This window comes from Myotis daubentonii, chromosome 21, assembly GCF_963259705.1.
Source record: "Myotis daubentonii chromosome 21, mMyoDau2.1, whole genome shotgun sequence".
NCBI classification, from domain to species: domain Eukaryota; kingdom Metazoa; phylum Chordata; class Mammalia; order Chiroptera; family Vespertilionidae; genus Myotis; species Myotis daubentonii.
Window position 1 is genome coordinate 2818874 of NC_081860.1, and position 18757 is coordinate 2837630.

The following is an 18757-nucleotide window of genomic DNA, read 5'->3' on the forward strand; positions in this document are numbered from 1 at the left end:
TATAAGTAATACTATATGTAATACTTTAAGCAAGAAATAATAAGAAAAAGAAAAAAAAAACCAAAGCATGACCTCCTGGTTCACAGGTAGAGGTTCAACCACTGAGCTACACCAGCTGGACTACATTATTTTAAAATTTATGAAAATACATATAGTTTTTATTGTTGATAGTATTATCGATGTCTCCCATTTCCCCCCTCTGAATATATTCTTTGGTGGGTCTCTCCTTCCCCTCAGAGATCTGTCAGTCTGCTCCAGTGAGCCAGGCCTCTGGTCCCATCTACTCCCTCCCCTGGCGTCACTTGCTGGGCCACAACACCTTCATTCACCTAAGTCAGTGGCTGGCAAACTCATTAGTCAACAGAGCCAAACATCATCAGTACCTCTTCAAACTAGACTCTCCCAGGCCGGAAACTGGCTTCTGCGCATGGGCCACGAAGTTTCCATCGCACTGTACTGATCGCCCGCACGTGGTATGTTGTGGAAGAGCCATACTCAAAAGGCCAAAGAGCCGCATGTGGCTTCCGAGCCACAGTTTGCCGACCACTGACATTGGCTGGGACTCTAGTACTCCCCTGGGCGGTGGAGAAAACTACATTACCCAGAAGAAACTGCACACATGTGGGCGGAGCTAAACGGCATTTTGGTGTCTGCGCATATGGTTAGGGTGGGACTTCCGCCTTCCTCCTCCTGGTGGTCATTTTAACTTTTTAGGTCTTTGTTCACAGACTCCCAGGCTTCAGGGCGCTGGTCGTGAGGAGGAGGCGGCCTGGGAGGCAGCGCGCCTGCTGTGCAGGGTGTGTCTGAGGCTCCTTGAGCCCAACAGCCCGAGATTGGGGTCCCCGTGCCTCCCGGACTCCTCTCTGCTCACAGCGTCCCCGCAGCCGGACCCCATTTCACCCTCCAGCCTGGGGGACCGGCCTCTCAGGTCCCGCCGCCCAGGTCCCAGCGCGCAGAATGGTGAGTCCCTCGTGGGTGACACGGGGCTGATGGGGGAAGAGGGTGAAAGGCTGCGGGGCCGCCTTGTCAGGACGTGATGGTGCCACTTAGCAGGGAGGACTCGGGAACCCGGGCCCGTTTTGGGTCTAAAGCAGTGGTTCTCAACCTTCCTAATGCCGCGACCCTTTAATACAGTTCCTCATGCTGTGGTGACCCCCAACCATAAAATTATTTTCGTTGCTACTTCATAACTGTAATTTTGCTACTGTTATGAATCGTAATGTAAATATCTGATGTGCAGGATGTATTCTCATTGTTACAAATGGAACATAATTAAAGCATAGTGATTAATCACAAAAACAATATGTATTTATAGATGTGTTTTCCGATGGTCTTAGGCGACCCCTGTGAAAGGGTCCTTCGACCCCCAGGTTGAGAACTGCTGGTCTAAAGGAAACAAAGAGACGAGGTGTGGTTTTGCACGAGGCTGGGAGCATAGATGGTTGTGAAAAAAAGGGACATTTTCTGAGGCAGGGTTCTCACTTTTCCTAACATTGCTCAGAGGAAGAACAGACTAGAAGACAGAGGACAGCAGCTGTGGACAGGAAGGGGAAGTCCTGTAAATGATAAGGTAAATGGCAAGAGTGAGCCCTGAGGACTGAGCCCTGAGATAACACAGGCATCTGGAGGGCACCTGGCCTCTGGGCTGGGCAAGGACACTGAGCAACCTGAGCCCATAGAGCCTGGCGGTGGCCAGGCTCACAACAGACCGTTATCTTTCCACAAATTCCTGAAAATACAGAATCGAGTAGGTGTATGGGTTTGTGAACTTATTTCAGAGCCTCACCTCCTTTTGGCCTCTGAGATAGTGGAGTCCTTGGACTATCAGCCGCTCTTGTATCCCAGTGACCTAGGTACTTTGAACAGACTCTAAGCCCAGAATCCTAAGACCACGACTAGGGCTTCAAAACATGGACTTTGTATTTGGAAACGATTGTAATGAGTGCGAGGTCCTCCAGACATAGGGTCCAGAATGTGCAAAGGCTGGGAGTGAGAAGTGAGCTGAATCAGGAACCCTCACGTATATGTTTTAAAATACATGTATATTTTTATTGATATTAAATGTAGAAACAAAGGGAGAGGGAGAGAGACAGAGAAACAGGGATGAGCAAAAAACAAGGATTGGTAGCCACCTGCACAATCTCTACCGTGGATCCAGCCCACAACCCAGGCATGTGACCTCACCAGTGCATGGGTCTATGCTCAACCAACTGAGACACATCAGCCAGGACTGTCGATCACTTTAATACAGGGAATCATGGTCAGGTTGGTAATGGTGGTAGTAGCTCAGAAGGGAAAGTGTGAGCCTGAGGACTGGCTTTCTTGCTGGGGCCACTGTTTGTGGGAGGTGGATGTCACAATGCAGTATAGGGACAGAAGTTGTCCTGTAGAGTGTGGGGGATAGATAATGGTTTTGCAGTGGCCAATATCTTTAAAAGATCAGTGGACCTGAGATTAATTGGAGGCCAAAGAGTAATTCAAACAAGATGAGACTAGGGCTGCTTCATAACTTTTCTAAACTCTCACCAGGATTTTGTTGTGTCCTGGCTATGGGGAGTTGCAATCGGTCTTGTGGATTAGCTCAGAGGATTGAGTGGTCATCTGTGAGACTTACTGGGCATGCTGCAGAGGGCCATCAGGGCTGGGTCTTGAGTGAAGGTTAAGGGAGAGATGTTGGCTGAGACTAGTGAAGGGACATCAAGTGCAGCATCACAGGAGATGGGATATGGATATCTGAGATCTGATTGTTGTTCTTAATAGTTGAGGTTGAAGGAAAAAAAACAGTCATGGAGAGAGGTATACATAGCAGGACTCAAGGCTGCCTCTATGAGTGTGGACTATCAGAGTCTGGGCAATGCTTGATCCTGATTAAATTTGGCAACCATCCTCTGGACTATACATGCTGGGTAATAAGTAAAAGGCCAGGAGATGAATGTGGGGGTTGCAGGTTTGAGAGAGGTGTGGAATAAAGAGTGATGTGCACTTGGAGAATGAATGTGAATTCATGGCCACAGCATCATGAGAGCGACAAAAGAGTGAATGAAGGAAGAGTCTATTTATGGTGGTCCCTCGATGTAATAAGAAGGTGAATTTTAGGATAATTGCCTGTAGAGAGAGGTGTTTGGGTGCTATATTCTAGGTTAAGAGCTTAGGTGCCATTTAACTATCCACCTGCCTTTTGTTGTTGGGAGTGACACACTGGTTGATGGGAATGAGATAGCATTCATCACTGTTACCCAGCCCTGTAAATCTCCACTGCCATGGTAAGGAATAAGGGTAAGAGAAATGGATTATGGAGGTGGTGTGAACTGTAATTTTGGAAAGGAAGGTGATTAGAAAAAAAAATTATCCACGCCATGGAAAATTTGCATTACCTTTGATGTTGTGCCTCTGGGAAAGAAGCTGTGTGAGAGAAATGTTGTTCAAAGAACTATGTGCAGCAGGTAGTGGAAAGCAAGGGCCTCATGTCTTGGGATTGGGATCAAGCTGATGAAGTGTGATGCCATGTTTTTGTTGTCTTCAAGGAACAATCAGAAGGACTACAAGTCTATTTCCTGAAGAGACCAGTATCAAATCACTCACACTATTTTTATCATCAACATCCCTCTCCAACCTGTTTTTGACACCCACTCTATTGATAAGAGGCAGTGTGGTATACATGGGAGTTCCAGAGCTCAAGTATCTTCTATCTGTTCAACTGCCTTAATTGTTGTGGGAAGAAAAGTATCAGCAGAAATATAAGAAGACAGTGTCTTTCATAAGATGAAAGCTTGGTATTTAACATAATATGTAGAGTGGAAAGAGAAGATGGGTGTGGAGGGTGGGGACTATGACAGACGTACAAACTTAGGAGTGAAGCTGATCATGGGCTGTACTGTCCCCATTGTGACAGGATATGAACTTTGAGGACGTGGCCATTGCCTTCTCTCAGGAAGAATGGGGAATCCTTGATGAGGCTCAGAGACGTCTGTACTGCGATGTGATGCTAGAAGTTTTTGCACTTGTCTCATCTGTAGGTAAGACCTTCACATTCTGCCAGTGTCCTGAGGTGATGACCTCTCTTCCTTTATTCCTCATCCATAGCTTTCTCTCTCCCACAGCCAGAACATGGCCTCTGCTACTTTCCCCCACTGTTCTGTCAAATATGCTGTGGCTGCCAGGGATGAACTGGATGGGGAGCTCTGAGCAAAGGACTTCAGGAACATCCCTATCACCTGTTACCTCAAAAAGTATAGGAAACTGAAAGTCAGGAATCTTGCAGTGAGCTTAATGGGTCCCAGCTTGCACTTTCTCTTCATGGGAGGCTGACAGTGTCCACATGCATGACTTCAACTTCTGCGCTCTTTCTCTAGGTAAAGGTTCTTTGTAGCAGTTTGTGCCATGTTATGATCTTTACATACATGAACCATGGGCTGTTCTTATACGGCCCTCATTCAGTTGTTTGTAATATTTTCTTCCCTGAATACTATAACAATCAGTGTTGCTTGGCCCAGTGCTGACCGCTCACTTCTTCATCAGCTGTTTCTCTGCATTGGTAACTCTGCAGTATTCTGCAACATTGACTTGAACATGTGTTATGAGCTGCACATATGTGCTAAGTAGTCCTCAAAACCAGCTACTCCTTTATTGAATTTTACTTGGAGTAAGACAGAGCCAATATCTTGCACAACTCGTCCCAGTCCCCAGCAGACAAGTTGTGCTGAGTTTTCTTAGTTGAAAGATTAGCTGGAGATCCATATTCTAATCCATGTCGTGCTTGCCATGTTTGTGTCATATTTCTAGTGAGGTCTTCCTATGTTGTGATCTTCATTAGCCCAGGAAGTTACAAGAGCCTCTTATTAATCCTTCCTGCACATCTCTTATTTTCAGACAATTGCATGGAACCTACATGTGATGTGTAACACACTTTTGTAACGGGACTTCCCCCTGTCACCACATTCAACATTCATTTCCATACCCTTTCTCACTTTTCAGGTTGTTGGCATAAAATTGATGGTGATGAGGCCTGTTCTGATCAGAGTGTATCTATAAAAGGAGAGTCACAGGTCAGGACTTCTAAGACAGCTCCAATCACCCAGAAGATCCCTTTGTGTAAGCAGTGTTTCTCTGTGGTAAAAGGTATTTTGCACCTGACTGGATCTCATGTAACATATTTTGAGGAGAAAACCTTCTGTAGTGACTCATGTGTTGTAGACTTCTGTTTCAGTTCAAATCCTCAACAGAAAAAGATGAATGAATGTGGAGAGGAGCCCTGGAAACAAGCTATAGATAGGGCTTCCTTTGTGAGCAGTTCCAGCCTCTACTTATCTACGGTGCCTTCAGCTAGCAGGGAGTATGGGGAAGACTTGCAATACAACTCATATATTCCTAAGCACCACACCTCTATCAACACTGAGGAGCTACCCTGTGGCCATGAGATTTCACAAGAATTTCACAGGGGAAAAAGTCATCACCAGTGGGGTGAATGTGAAAATGCTGCCTGCCACAACCTGAAAGTTGTTCAGTGCCTGGGTGTGTGTTCTGGAGAACTGCTTTATGAGTATAACAAATGTAGGAAACTTTTTAGACAAATCTTTAACCTCAATCGACATAAGAGAGTTCACACTAGAGAAAAGTTGTATGAGTGTAGAGAATGTGGGAAGTCCTTTCGTCGAAGGACTCACCTCACTGTACACCTCAGAGTTCACACTGGAGAAAAGCTGTATGAGTGTAGAGAATGTGGGAAGTCCTTTCGTCAAAGTGCTCACCTCACTGGACACCTCACAGTTCACACTGGAGAGAAGCCATATGAGTGTACTGAATGTGGGAAGTCTTTTAGCCTAAAACATAACCTTATTAGACACCTGAGAGTTCACAGTGGTGACAAGCGATATGAGTGCTGTGATTGTGGAAAGTCCTTCAGTGATAAGTCTTACCTCAAACAACACCAGAGAATTCACACTGGAGAAAATCCCTATAAGTGTAGAGAATGTGGGATATCCTTTCCTCGAAGGGCTCACCTCACTGTACACCTCAGAGTACACATTGGAGAGAAGATATATGAGTGTACTGAATGTGGAATGTCCTTTCCTCGAAGGTATCGCCTCACTGAACACTTCAGAGTTCACACTGGAGAGAAGCCATATGAGTGTAGAGAATGTGGGAAGTCCTTTCGTCGAAGGCCTCATCTCACTAGACACCTCAGAGTTCACACTGGAGAGAAGTCATATGAGTGTACTAAATGTGGTAAGCTCTTCAGTGACAGAAGTGCACTCAATAAACACCTCCAAGTTCACACTGGAGAGAAGCCATATGAATGTAGAGAATGCGGGATGTCCTTTCGTCGAAGGGCTCACCTCACTAGACACCTCAGAGTTCACACTGGAGAGAAGCCACATGAGTGTACTGAATGTGGGAAGTTCTTCAGTGAAAGAAGTACATTCTTTAAACACCAGAGAGTTCACACTGGAGCAAAGCCATTTAATTGTAGAGAATGTGGGATGTCCTTTCGTCAAAGGGCTCAGCTCACTGTACACCTCAGAGTTCACACTGGAGACAAGCCATATGAGTGTACTGAATGTGAGAAGTCTTTTAGCCAAAAGTCTAACCTTATTAAACATATCAGAGTTCACATTGGAGAGAAGTGTTAAATGTTGAGGGAACATTTTATTTTTCTCACTTAAAATGACAACACTGAAGCAAACCCTTTTCCAACCTAATTTCCTGATTTTAAACCCCTTTTAATGGAACATGCACTCGTCTAGATTCCTCATATGTTTCCAGTACAAATGAAGCTTGAAGGCAGTGCATTGCTCAGATCTACTACCCGATTGAATTGTGGCTGAAGAGATTGTACCTCTGCCACCTGGCTCACCTGAAGACTGTGTATGAGTCCCAACCCCAGCGTGCTCAGGGGAAATGCACTCTGTGTTGTCACTTGTGCTTGAGAACATTATGATCCCTCCACTCCTGACAGGATCTTCATTTATCTCCGAGGAGGTAATGCACCTGACCCAGGGTTTATCCAGGGCACCTTCCTCAGCTAAGACGTGCGGCCTCTGTCAGGGACATGTGGTTCTCACATTATGCTGTGATGAATTGTTCCAGGTTCTAATTCACCAACCCTCTTTCTGTCATCTGTTCTGGTTTGTGATCTTTTAGTAAAAGTATTTTTTCTTTAGTACCTTTAATTTTTTTGGTTATATTCACTTCCAGGGATGATTTTGAAGCACATTTGTGTGCTCTCTCATGGTAGAGTTAACAGATATTGTGTGGTTCCCAACTTTTATGTGCTTTAGGAGGGACAGCATAATGCCATAAAATCACACTTTGACCAATATTGGCTTATAGTGCATTGCTGCCCAAGTCCTTGAAAGAAAGACTGCATGACTTTGTGGTTCTAATTTGCAGGTTTGATCCCAGCCCATATGGGGCTATGTAGGAGGCATCTAATTTTTTCTTCTCTCTCACATTGGTGTCTCTTTCAATTTCTCTCTTCTTCTCCCCATTCCCTTGCACTCTATCTAAAAATCAATGGAAAAATATCCTCAGATGAGGATTCCAAAAAAAAAACCCCATACATTCACCCTGGTGCCCTGAGATGGGGCCTCTGCCGGCACAACCCACCTTTCCTCACTCTTTCCTGCCTTTGCCTGGGTTGTTCCCACCGCAGCTGGGCTCACTGTGCCCTTCCGAGGGTGTGGCAGAGAGGAGCCCCAGGCAAGGCTCTGGGGGGGCGGGGGGCGGATTTGGGTTCTGTGTCTACCTGAGATATACTGGCCAGGGCTCTTCTGTCTCCACCCAGAGGTCTCTCCAGGTTGCATTTCCCCATCCCCCAGGCACCTGTCCTGCTGCAAATGAACTTAGTTCTGTATCTGGGAGAATCCCCATGATGCCAGGGTCCCCAAATGAGTTTACCTTTAGAAAATCCTTCCTCCAGCCAACCCATTCACAATCCTTAGACCCACTAGTTTTTGAGTCTCTGTTTTTGCATTTTGGGGATTATTTTCCACTTTGATTTCATCAAAAATATAGCACACCTCTTCCCCACCCCCTCACCCAGCCAGTTCTGGGGGTAGCATGGGTTCTCTAGGATATGGTGCTGTGTATTTTCAGTGGTGAGAACATTCTGGAATATAAGCGTTTCCAGAAGGAGAGTTTTGGTCTCAGTGTAATTCCACATTCAGAGGATGAGTTGTGGTTGGTGTGCGCTCCCCCGCCCCCCAATTAGTTTTGCCTGTGCATGGAAGATCTTAAATGAGGTGATAATTTCTGGATTCTGGGGAATAGTGTGCTGCTGGGGTGTGTGGTTGAGGAACAGAGAGGTTGGGTGCCTGTGATCGTGTTTCTGCCAGCTCATGGGCCAGGTTCCTCTAGTGGATGGGCTGAGGGAAGGCTGTGGGGATAAGAACTTGAATCAGATGGTATGGAGGCTCAGCAGCCATGGTTATGCATAAGGGACACATATAAAGACTGAGGCTGTGGATACTGTTGAGCCCAGCTGTTCCAGATCCCCCAAATACTGAGTGTCCTGTCCTCAGGAACTGGCATTCTAGTGGAGGACAGTCCACAGAGAATGGACCAGGATACCTGTGACAGGTGACAGCAGCTGTAGGGGAAGGTGAAACCAGTGTTGGTCAGTGGGGTCTTCACTGAGAAAGTCTGGGAAGGAGGGTCAGGATCCAGGTGGGAGCCTGCAGGGAGCCTGCCTTGTGCATTTGTGAGCTGTAGGGAGGTCACTGTGGCTGGTTTTATCAGCAAAAATCAAAAAGTGGTAAAAAAATAAAAATGATGCCGAAACCGGTTTGGCTCAGTGGATAGAGCGTCGGCCTGCGGACTGAGAGGTCCCAGGTTCGATTCCGGTCAAGGGCATGTACCTGGGTTGCGGGCACATCCCCAGTAGATGTGCAGGAGGCAGCTGATCGATGTATCTCTCTCATCGATGTTTCTAACTCTCTATCTCTCTCCCTTCCTCTCTGTAAAAAATCAATAAAATATATTTAAAAAAATAAAAATAAAAATGAAATAAATGGTGGCCAAATAGGCAGAGGTTATTGTACATCTCATTCTGAGCCAGACTGGAAATACAAGTAAATCAAAGTACGTCCACCTGGTATTAACAAATTGGATGCAGCATATTTTACAACACGGAAGCGCAGAGGACACCAGAAGAACAGCAAGAACTAGGAAGTGGGCTTGAGAGTGACGGCCGCCAGGGGCCAAGAGGGTGAGGAGAAGCCTGTGTTGCCCCAAAGCTGCGTCCCTTCACGATTTGAGTAACACCCAACTGTGTAAGGAAACGCCACAGGGCAGCTGGCTGCCAGGGAAACTGGACCAAAGGCAAAAGCCCCGAAAGGCTGCCCCATGAAAAGCTGCCCAAACAGCGCGGTGCTGGGGAGAGACCAAAGAGCAGTTTCCTGTTTTGGTTTTGTTTGTCTTTGCTTTTATTCCCTGAATGCAGAACACAGGACTCTTCTATTGCAAACGCTCCCGCAGGGCTTTGGAGCAGGGAGAGAGGCACAGACTTGAGGTGCCTGGGGAGAAGCTGGGAGTGAAGCAGCGCGGGGAGAGGTGGCCGGGAGCCCGTCATTGGGACATTCTCATCCTTCCAAACCTAAGCAGCCATTTCTCTCCTGGGTTCTATCCTTCCTTCCTCTGCTCCATAGTTTCATTCATTCCCTGGATATAAACTGTGTGGCCACACTCACCAAGTGCTGCACAAAAATGTCCCTAAATGTGGGTGCTGCCTGAAATCCCTATTTAGCTCATTGTGCATTTTCTCCCTTCCATTTGCATATATATATATATACACACACACACACACACACACATATATATATATACACACACACATACACACATACTTTTAAATAAAGTTGATTTTTATTTTTTAAAATTTTTTTTATTGATTTCAGAGAGGAAGAGATAGAAACATCAATGATGCACGCCCCCTACTGGGGATAGAGCCCGCAACCTGGGCACAGCCTCTGCTGGGTCACTCCAGCACCAGCACAGTGGTGGGTTGGCAACACTGCTTTCCATAGTGCTTAGGAAGCTGGGCCCGGGGACAAGGTCGGAGGTGCAGGGCGTGCTTTTGGTTGTCTGCAACCTGAGATGTGCCCGGCTTTGTGATGGCTGTGGGTGGGGAGATGGGCACCACTCATCCGTGCTTATGGTCACTCACAGGCAACAATGCTGCCCTCTGGCGCAATTGGGGAAGGGACGCTCCAAGAGGCGCCTATGGGGGAGCAAACAGACCCAGGGACCCGCCGTGGGAGGAAGAGGCCATGGGCTGCGGGGTGGTTCCTTCTGTCCCCAGGCGGTGCTCTGGGCGCCATCTGCCTGGAGTCCGGGTTACTGCGTCTTTGTCTGATCAATATCTCACTCGCCTCCCTGGAGCGCTGAGCCCACTGTCACCTGCATTGAGAGCAACCATCTCCAGGCCTTGCTGGTGTGGTTCAGTGGATAGAGTGTCAGCCCCTAGACTGAAAGGTCCAGGGTTCGATTCCCGTGAAGGGCGTGTACCTAGTTGCAGGTTCCCCAGCCCTAGTCCGGGTGTGTGCCAGAGGCAACCAATCAATGTGATTCTCTGACATCCATGTTTCTCTCTGTTTCCTCCCCTCCCTTCCACTCTCTCTAAAAATCAATGGGAAAATATCCTCAGTTGAGGATGAACCGAAAAAAGAATAATTATTTCCAAGGAGCCATCAATAGCCCATTCAGTCCAACGGATAAGTAACCAGATGGAAGACCCAGCTCCCTTGGTGTGTCGCTGACAGTGTCATTTTGCACAGGGACCAGAAGTCTCCAGTCCATGGCCCAGGCCAGCCGCGGAGGGGCCTGGAGCAACCTGGTTGAGCCCCGTGTCCAAGCCTAACCCAGCAGGTCAACATCGTGGAGGCATCTGACCTCCAAAGTCCCTGAGGGCTCCCAAGACCTACCACCCACTCCACAAAGAAACACCTCCCCCTCCAGCCTCCACCTCAAAGAACTCCTCTTTCCGGGCCCTCAGCATATCCATTGGGATGGCCAAGGGCCCCCTGTTCCCTGGCGCCCACCCCTGGCGTCCTGTTTTCTCCAGGACAGAAGTCACCCAGCCTCTCCTTTGCCTTAGCGCCCAGCTCCTTTATCCCTAACTTCATCCAAGTGAGGATTGCACTGGGAACCACCCCTCCCTGTGCCTCAGTGTCCCCACGTTCCCTTAGAGGGATAGACAGGAGCATTCTTCCTCTGAGATGGGAGGAAATGGGTCAGTTTAGCTGAGGGGTTGAAGGCAGCCACCCCGAGGGTGAGTCAATACGGCTTGGCTGAGTGCTGTGGGCCTGACTGGGTGACTGGCCACCCTCTCCCCAAAAGGGCAGCTGGGTCAGGACTGGGGCACAGCCCCCCTTGTCCTGGGCAGGGCTGCTTGGAACCAGCCCATCTGTCTTTTCTCTCCGTGTCCAAGAGTTGTTTAAATAGCACAGGTTTGAAGAAACTTCCCCCTAAACCAATCCCACTCTCTACCCTTTGGGAAGGGGCAATTATTTATATATTTACTTATCTAAGAGTATAGGATTGGTGCACAAAATTCATGCACTCGGGGGAAGGGGTCCCTCAGCCCGAATTTCAAGAGCCAGGCCAAGCCAAGGGACCCCACCTGCGCATGATCGGGGCCCGGGAGGGACCACAGGTGCATATATGTTTACCCAAGTTATAGCCTCTTGTTGTATGGATCCCTGTAGTATTAGGAAGTGGCCTTTTTTATCTCTTGTTATGGCCTGTTCTTTGAGGTCTGTTTTATCAGATATAAGTATTGCTATCCAAGCTTTATTTTTCATTTCCATTTGCCTGAAAAAAATTTTTTTTTACCCTCCCTTCACTTTCAGTCTGTGTGAGTCCTTTGTTCTGAGGTAGGTCTCTTGTAGACAAGCAGATATATTGTTCAGGTTTTCTTATCCATTCAGCTACCCTATATCTTTTGACTGGAGCATTTAATCCATTTATGTTTTTTTTTTAAATATATTTTATTGATTTTTTACAGAGAGGAAGGGAGAGAGATAGAGAGTTAGAAACATCGATGAGAGAGAAACATCAACCAGCTGCCTCCTGCACATCTCCTACTGGGGATGTGCCCGCAACCCCAGGTACATGCCCTTGACCAGAATCGAACCTGGGACCTTTCAGTCCGCAGGCTGACGCTCTATCCACTGAGCCAAACCGGTTTCGGCCCATTTATGTTTAAGGTTATTATTGTACTTGCTTTTTGCCACCAGAGAAAAGATCATTAGGAAAGAGAAAAGAGAGCAAGAATGATAGCGAGGAATAAAAGAAAGAAAAAAAAGGAAGGAAGGAAGGAAGGAAGGAAGGAAGGAAGGAAGGAAGGAAGGAAGGAAGGAAGGAAGGAAGGAAGGAAGGAAGGAAAAAGAAAGAAAGAAAGGAAGGAAGAAAGAAAGAAAGAAAGAAAGAAAGAAAGAAAGAAAGAAAGAAAGAAAGAAAGAAAGAAGAAAGAAAACACAACAAAACAAACCAAAAGGCACAAACAACAAACACCCAGAAAAAAAAAAAAATGGGGGTGGCAGAATCTGTAGATGTTGAGCTTAAATAAAGAAAATAAGATTAAGGAATTGGATAAATAGGGGAAGGACAATAGTTTACAACAGAGGATGAAGAAAAGAAATGAGAAGGCAAAAAGAAAATTTAAAAAATAAAATGAAATAAAATGTTTTGTAAAGGAGATTAGAGGAGACAGCAGAAAGCCCTACATTTAAGAAGTGAAGTAAGTTAAAAAATTAGGAGAAGAGAAGAGCAAGACAAGAGAAAAAGAAAATAAAAAGTGTAGTGAAGAAGAGGGGAAAGGGAGTAGGGGCAGGGAAGAGGAAATTAGATATATGAATAAATCAACAGAGACTAGAATAGTAATACATCAATACAGCAGATAAATTAGGGCCATTTGTTAAAAGGAGAAAAAAGAATATAGAAAAACTAAAATGGGTAAAAGAGATGAAAAACGGGAAGAAATAAGAGAAGTGAGAAAGAAAAGGCAAAAAAATAAAAGTAAAAACAATAATAAAAATAAAAAAGTGAAGTCGTTCACTTCGGCTGAGATTTAATGCCCCACGGCTGCTGGCGTAGGACCCCACTCTTCTGTCCTGACTGCTAACTCTGGGCTTCCTGTTAGGTACTGAGGTGCTGGCCCCTGTCAGTCACTGTTTTTTGGCTTTTAGCTCCCTGCTTGGAGCGTCAGGAGACCCACAGGTCCTCTGCTTGTGTCTGTCTCCACAGGACTTGGGTCAACCAGGCAGGACCAATTGGCCCTTTTTGCCTGTCTGCCAGCTGTCAGGCTTAATGACTCAAGGATCTGTTTCTGACAGGGTTTTAGGTGGAGATGGTGCTGTTTCGCTTTCAGGGAACAAGATGGATGCTTATATCCTGACCCAGAACTGCTCCTCCACGTGTGTCCCAAAATATTATTCTGGCCTTGGTTGGTCAGAGCTCCTTAAATATATGCCAATGGGGTTGGCTGGCAACCTGGAGCTTTTATCATTCTGATTTCCCGAATAGCAGGGCGGACCAGTCCCTCTTCCAATCAAGTCACTGAAGACTCTTTGGAATTATTCAGACCCGTTAGCTTGGTCTCTGCCTTTGTTTCCTCTGCAAAGCTCAAAATGCAGGGTGTGGCAGTATGTACTCCCTTCCCTGACCCTACTGGGAGGGGCTAACAATTCTGTGGAGAAATGGCCACTTAGGTTTGGAAGCTTAAGAATGTCACAGTCCTAGGAAAATAACCCAAAAAATCAGAAAGTATAGATGGACCCCTTTGTTCATAGCAGCACCATTGTATTTACAATAGCTACAACTGGAAACAACCTAACTGCCTATCAGCAGATGAGTGGATTAAAAAATTGTGGTATAGCTACATAATGGAATACTACGCTTCTGTAAAAAAGAAAGAACTCTTAACCATCTGCAACAGCGTGAATGCACCTAGAGGCCATATGCTAAGGGAAATAAGGCAATCAGAGAAAGATAAATATCATGATCTCATTCATTTGTGGAATATATGAACATTTATGAACAACATAAACTGATGAACAAAAATAGAGCCAGCATCATAGACGCATTGAACAGACCATCCAAACTAAGGGGGAGGGCAGGGGAGGGAAAGGAGTAAAAGATCAACCGAGACCTTGAAAAGAGGGCAGCTGGCAGGACGGAGGTGAGGGATAGGAAGTGAGTGAGTGAGACTATGAAAGGAGAGTGTGTGGATGTGTGGTGTGTGTGTGAGTAAGGGAGAGAGACATCCGGCAGGAGCAGCAGAGACTGGCAGACCAGGCTACCTAGGACAGAGAGAGACTACCACTGCTGTGGGCACTCCCCGGACTGTGGGACTCAGCCCGCGCCATCTTGAAGGGGAGAGTGGCCTCTTCTTGGATCTCATCAGCACCACCACCCAGACAGGCCATGGAGACTGCCCATGACCCAGCAGCCACTCCAGCCAAAATCCTGCTGCCCCACCCGCAGACTCGCAGACCCTGGGATCTCCACCTCCAAAGGAGCACCATACCCGCAGCAGTAAGAGCAGCTTCCCCCTCCCCAGCAGCAGACCTCTGAAACTCCAGTACGCAGGTCTCCGAGGCACACCACTCCATAGACTTAAGAGTCACTGTGAGCCCACAGACACAGGCGCACTGCTCCCCAGTAGAAATTCTGAATTTCCTCTGCCTGAAAAACTGCCCACACACACCCAGCTCCGCAACTTCAGCACCAGGGCCCTCCAGCATCAGGACCCCTCAGAGTACGTTATGCACTGCCACGGTTGCTCATTCCCCCTGAGCCCAACTATCCACAGGGCACTTTGGAAAGCCACAGTGAGCCTCTGCTGGGTCCGATCTTGGACTAATAGGGACGCACTCCGCTGGGCAGTAGAAATTCTGAATTCACCCTTCCTGGATACCTGCCCAAAGTATCCAGGGCCCCTCTATTAAGCGTTCCAGGGCCCCTCAGAGTGCTTCAGTGTGCCTGCACTAGCAAACTCACTGCGGGTGCTCCTGTGTGCCACCACTGGGAATGCGCGCCTATCCAACACAGGCGCATCAACAAAAACTGAATTTCCCCGCCCCACAGCTGCAGAACTCTGGACACTACTGTTGCATGCTTTTCCAATGTGCAGGTCTCCCAAGACCACCACTCCACAGGCAGCCCTGGGGCCCCGCTGTGAGCCCCACTGGACACACTTAAATAAACAGGGTGCACTGCTGGGCTGTAGAAACGCTGAATTCCCTCTTCTGGGATACCTGCCCACAGACACTGCAATCCAGTGGCTTCAGTGCCAGGGCCCTTCACAGTGTGTCAGTACACCCTGATGGAAAACACACCACAGGTGCCCCTCTGAACTGCTGCTGGGATCGTGTGTATCCAACCACGGAGGCAGCAGCAAAAGCTGAGTCTGCCCACCCCACAACTATAGAACTCTGGACACCACAGTCACTCCGTTCCAAAACGCAGGCCTCATGAGCCCACCACCCCAACAGACAGTTCCTGGGTGCCACTGTGAGCCCCGCTGGGCACGCGTGACTTCAACCTAGGGCATAAAGCAGCAAAAATTGGATCACCCCCTCCACTCTGCTGACTTCTAGACACCTCAGTTGCGCCTTTCCAGCTCACAGGCCTACATCAAGAGAACCCAAATAGCTCAAGTAGGGAGCTACACTGGACTACCAAGCCCAGGAGACCTGAGAGGTGACACCAGTAGCACCATACACAAAAGAAACTGGGTAGCAAAGCAATCGGAGCTACAATTAAAACGTTACAGCAGGAGAAAACCAAGATGGTGGCATAGGTTAACGCCGGAGATTGCTGCCCTCGAACAACCACTTCAGAGATATAACTAAAGGACAGAACGGACATCATCCAGAACCACAGGAAGGCTGGCTGAGTGCAAATTCTACAACTAGGAGGAAAGAGAATATCATACCCAGACTCAGAGGAGGCGCAGTGCTGAAGTGAAATACTCAGGTGCGGAGTGCGCGCGCAGAGCGGGCTGGCAGCCGAGGGCGCGGTTGTTGTTTTCAATTGGGAGGGAGTTTCAGACTCTGAACTCCAGATCCGGGCGAGTCTCTGGGGACCCAGACTCAAACGGGAGAAGCGGGACTGTCTGGCTTCGGTCGGAACTCGAAGGCAGCTTTCTCTCCGAGGTTTGCAGCCATTGCTGGGACTCTGAGAGGCAGAGCCCCTGGGGAAGGAACTGAGAGCAGCCATAACTGCTTGCTCCGCCTGCCCTGTAGATCCCCGGGGACCCGCCCCACCCAAGCCCTGCACAGAACCATTTGCCGGATAGCCTCAGGCAAATGCTAGATTAGCACCGCCCTAGAGATCCAGCACAGAAGCTCTCCCACTGCAGACACAGCTGACTCTCATAGCCAGTTAGCCCGGAGGTCAAATCACCCCCGGTATTGCCGACATCAATCAAGGCTTAAAGGCAACAAGACTGCGCACAAAGACCACTTGGGGGTGTACCAAGAAAACATAAAAAATGCGGAGACAAAGAAACAGGACAAAACTGTCAATGGAGGATATTGAGTTCAGAACCACACTTTTAAGGTCTCTTAAGAACTGTCTAGAAGCCACCAATAAATGTAGTGAGATCCTCAAGAAATCTAATGAGACCCTCGATGTTGTGATAAAGAACCAACTAGAAATTAAGCATACACTGACTGAAATAAAGAATACTATACAGACTCCCAACAGCAGACCAGAGGAGCGCAAGAATCAAGTCAAAGATTCGAAATGCGAAGAAGCAAAAAACACCCAACTGGAAAAGCAAAATGAAAAAAGAATCCGAAAATACGAAGATGGTGTAAGGAGCCTCTGGGACAGCTTCAAGCGTACCAACATCAGAATTATAGGGGTGCCAGAAGATGAGAGAGAGCAAGATATTGAAAACCTATTTGAAGAAATAATGACAGAAAACTTCCCCCACCTGGTGAAAGAAATAGACCTACAGGTCCAGGAAGCGCAGAGAACCCCAAACAAAAGGAATCCAAAGAGGACCACACCAAGACACATCATAATTAAAATGCCAAGAGCAAAAGACAAAGAGAGAATCTTAAAAGCAGCAAGAGAAAGAAACTCAGTTACATACAAGGGAATACCCATACGACTGTCAGCTGATTTCTCAACAGAAACTTTGCAGGCCAGAAGAGAATGGCAAGAAATATTCAAAGTGATGAATACCAAGAACCTACAACCAAGATTACTTTATCCAGCAAAGCTATCATTCAGAATTGAAGGTCAGATAAAGAGCTTCACAGATAAGGAAAAGCTAAAGGAGTTCATCACCACCAAACCAGTATTATATGAAATGCTGAAAGGTATCCTTTAAGAAGAGGAAGAAGAAAAAAAAGGTAAAGATACAAATTATGAACAACAAATATGCATCTATCAACAAGTGAATCTAAAAATCAAGTGAATAAAATAATCTGGTGATCATAATAGAATCAGGGACATAGAAAGGGAATGGACTGACTATTCTTGGGGGGGAAAGGGGTGTGGGAGATGCGGAAAGAGACTGGACAAAAATCGTGCATCTATGGATGAGGACAGTGGGTGGGGAGTGAGGGCAGAGGGTGGGGCGGGAGCTGGGAGGAGGGGAGTTATGGGGGGGGGAAGAGGAACAAATGTAATAATCTGAATAAAGATTTAATTAAAAAAAAATGTTACAGCAAAACATGGGAAGACAGAAAAGCAATCCACAAAGGAAAGAAAAGGAGGAATCACCAGAAAGGGAGTTAAATGATATTGAGGCTACTAACTTATCAGAGAAAGAATTCAGAGTAATGGTTATAAGGATGCTCAAACGGCTGGATGACAAATACACATAACTCAATGACAATTGTAAGGAGCTGAATGAGAATGTCACCAACATTAAAAGGAAGGATGTGGGAGGAATGCAAGAGAGCCACATACAGAAGCGGAAAATGGGAGACATTGATAATATATCAACAATAAAAATATTTATGTATTTTCGTAAACTTTAAAATAATGTAGACCAGCTGGTGTATCTCAGTGGTTGAGCCTCAACCCATGAACCAGGAGGTTATGGTTCTTTTCATTTTATTTTTTAAATTATTTATTGTTTTAAGTATCACATATAATATGATATATAACTCCTTTTCCCCCCATTGAGCTCTGTCCAGCCACCCTCACACCTCAGCACATGCCCTTACCCCCCATAGGGTCTCCTCATAGTGTCTGTGTACATTGGTTATGTTTATATGAATGCATATAAGTCCTTTGGTTGATTCCTTAACCCCCTCCCTCCCTTGAATTCCCTCTGAAGTTTGACAGTCTGTTCGATGATTCTATGTCTCTGAATCTATTTTTGTTCATAAATTTATGCTATTCATCATGTCCCAAAAATGATGAGGTCATGTGATACTGGTTCTTTTCCTGGTCAGGGAGCATACATGGGTTGCAGGCTCAGTTCCCAGTGTGGGGGTGGAGTCATGCATGAGGCAACTAATCAGCAATTCTCTCTCATCCTTGATGTTATTATCTCTCCCTCTCCCTTCCACTCTCTAAAATCAACACAAATATTTTAAACAAAGTATATATACATGTTCATAGGCCCTGGACATAGACTATAATGTGGCAATGGTCTAGAAGCATTGGGGGCAGGGTAGATGGAGAAAAGGGGGGATGAGTATGGGGGAAATTAAGAACATCTGTAATAGAGTCAGCAATCCTGTATAATAAAGAGCTAATATGCAAATGGTCATCATGCCCTGGTACCCTCGAG

At 46.7% G+C, this 18757-nt stretch overlaps 1 protein-coding gene across 1 annotated transcript in view; it reads left to right on the plus strand.

Moving 5' to 3' along the window:
• The first annotated feature begins 807 nt into the window (after positions 1-807).
• Positions 808-18757, plus strand: part of LOC132222891 (zinc finger protein 260-like) — a 66157-nt gene continuing 48207 nt past the window's right edge. Inside the window, exon 1 of the mRNA XM_059678244.1 lies at positions 808-960. Coding sequence (XP_059534227.1) covers positions 958-960 — 3 coding nt within the window. The 5' untranslated portion in view covers positions 808-957. The remainder of the gene's footprint in view (positions 961-18757) is intronic.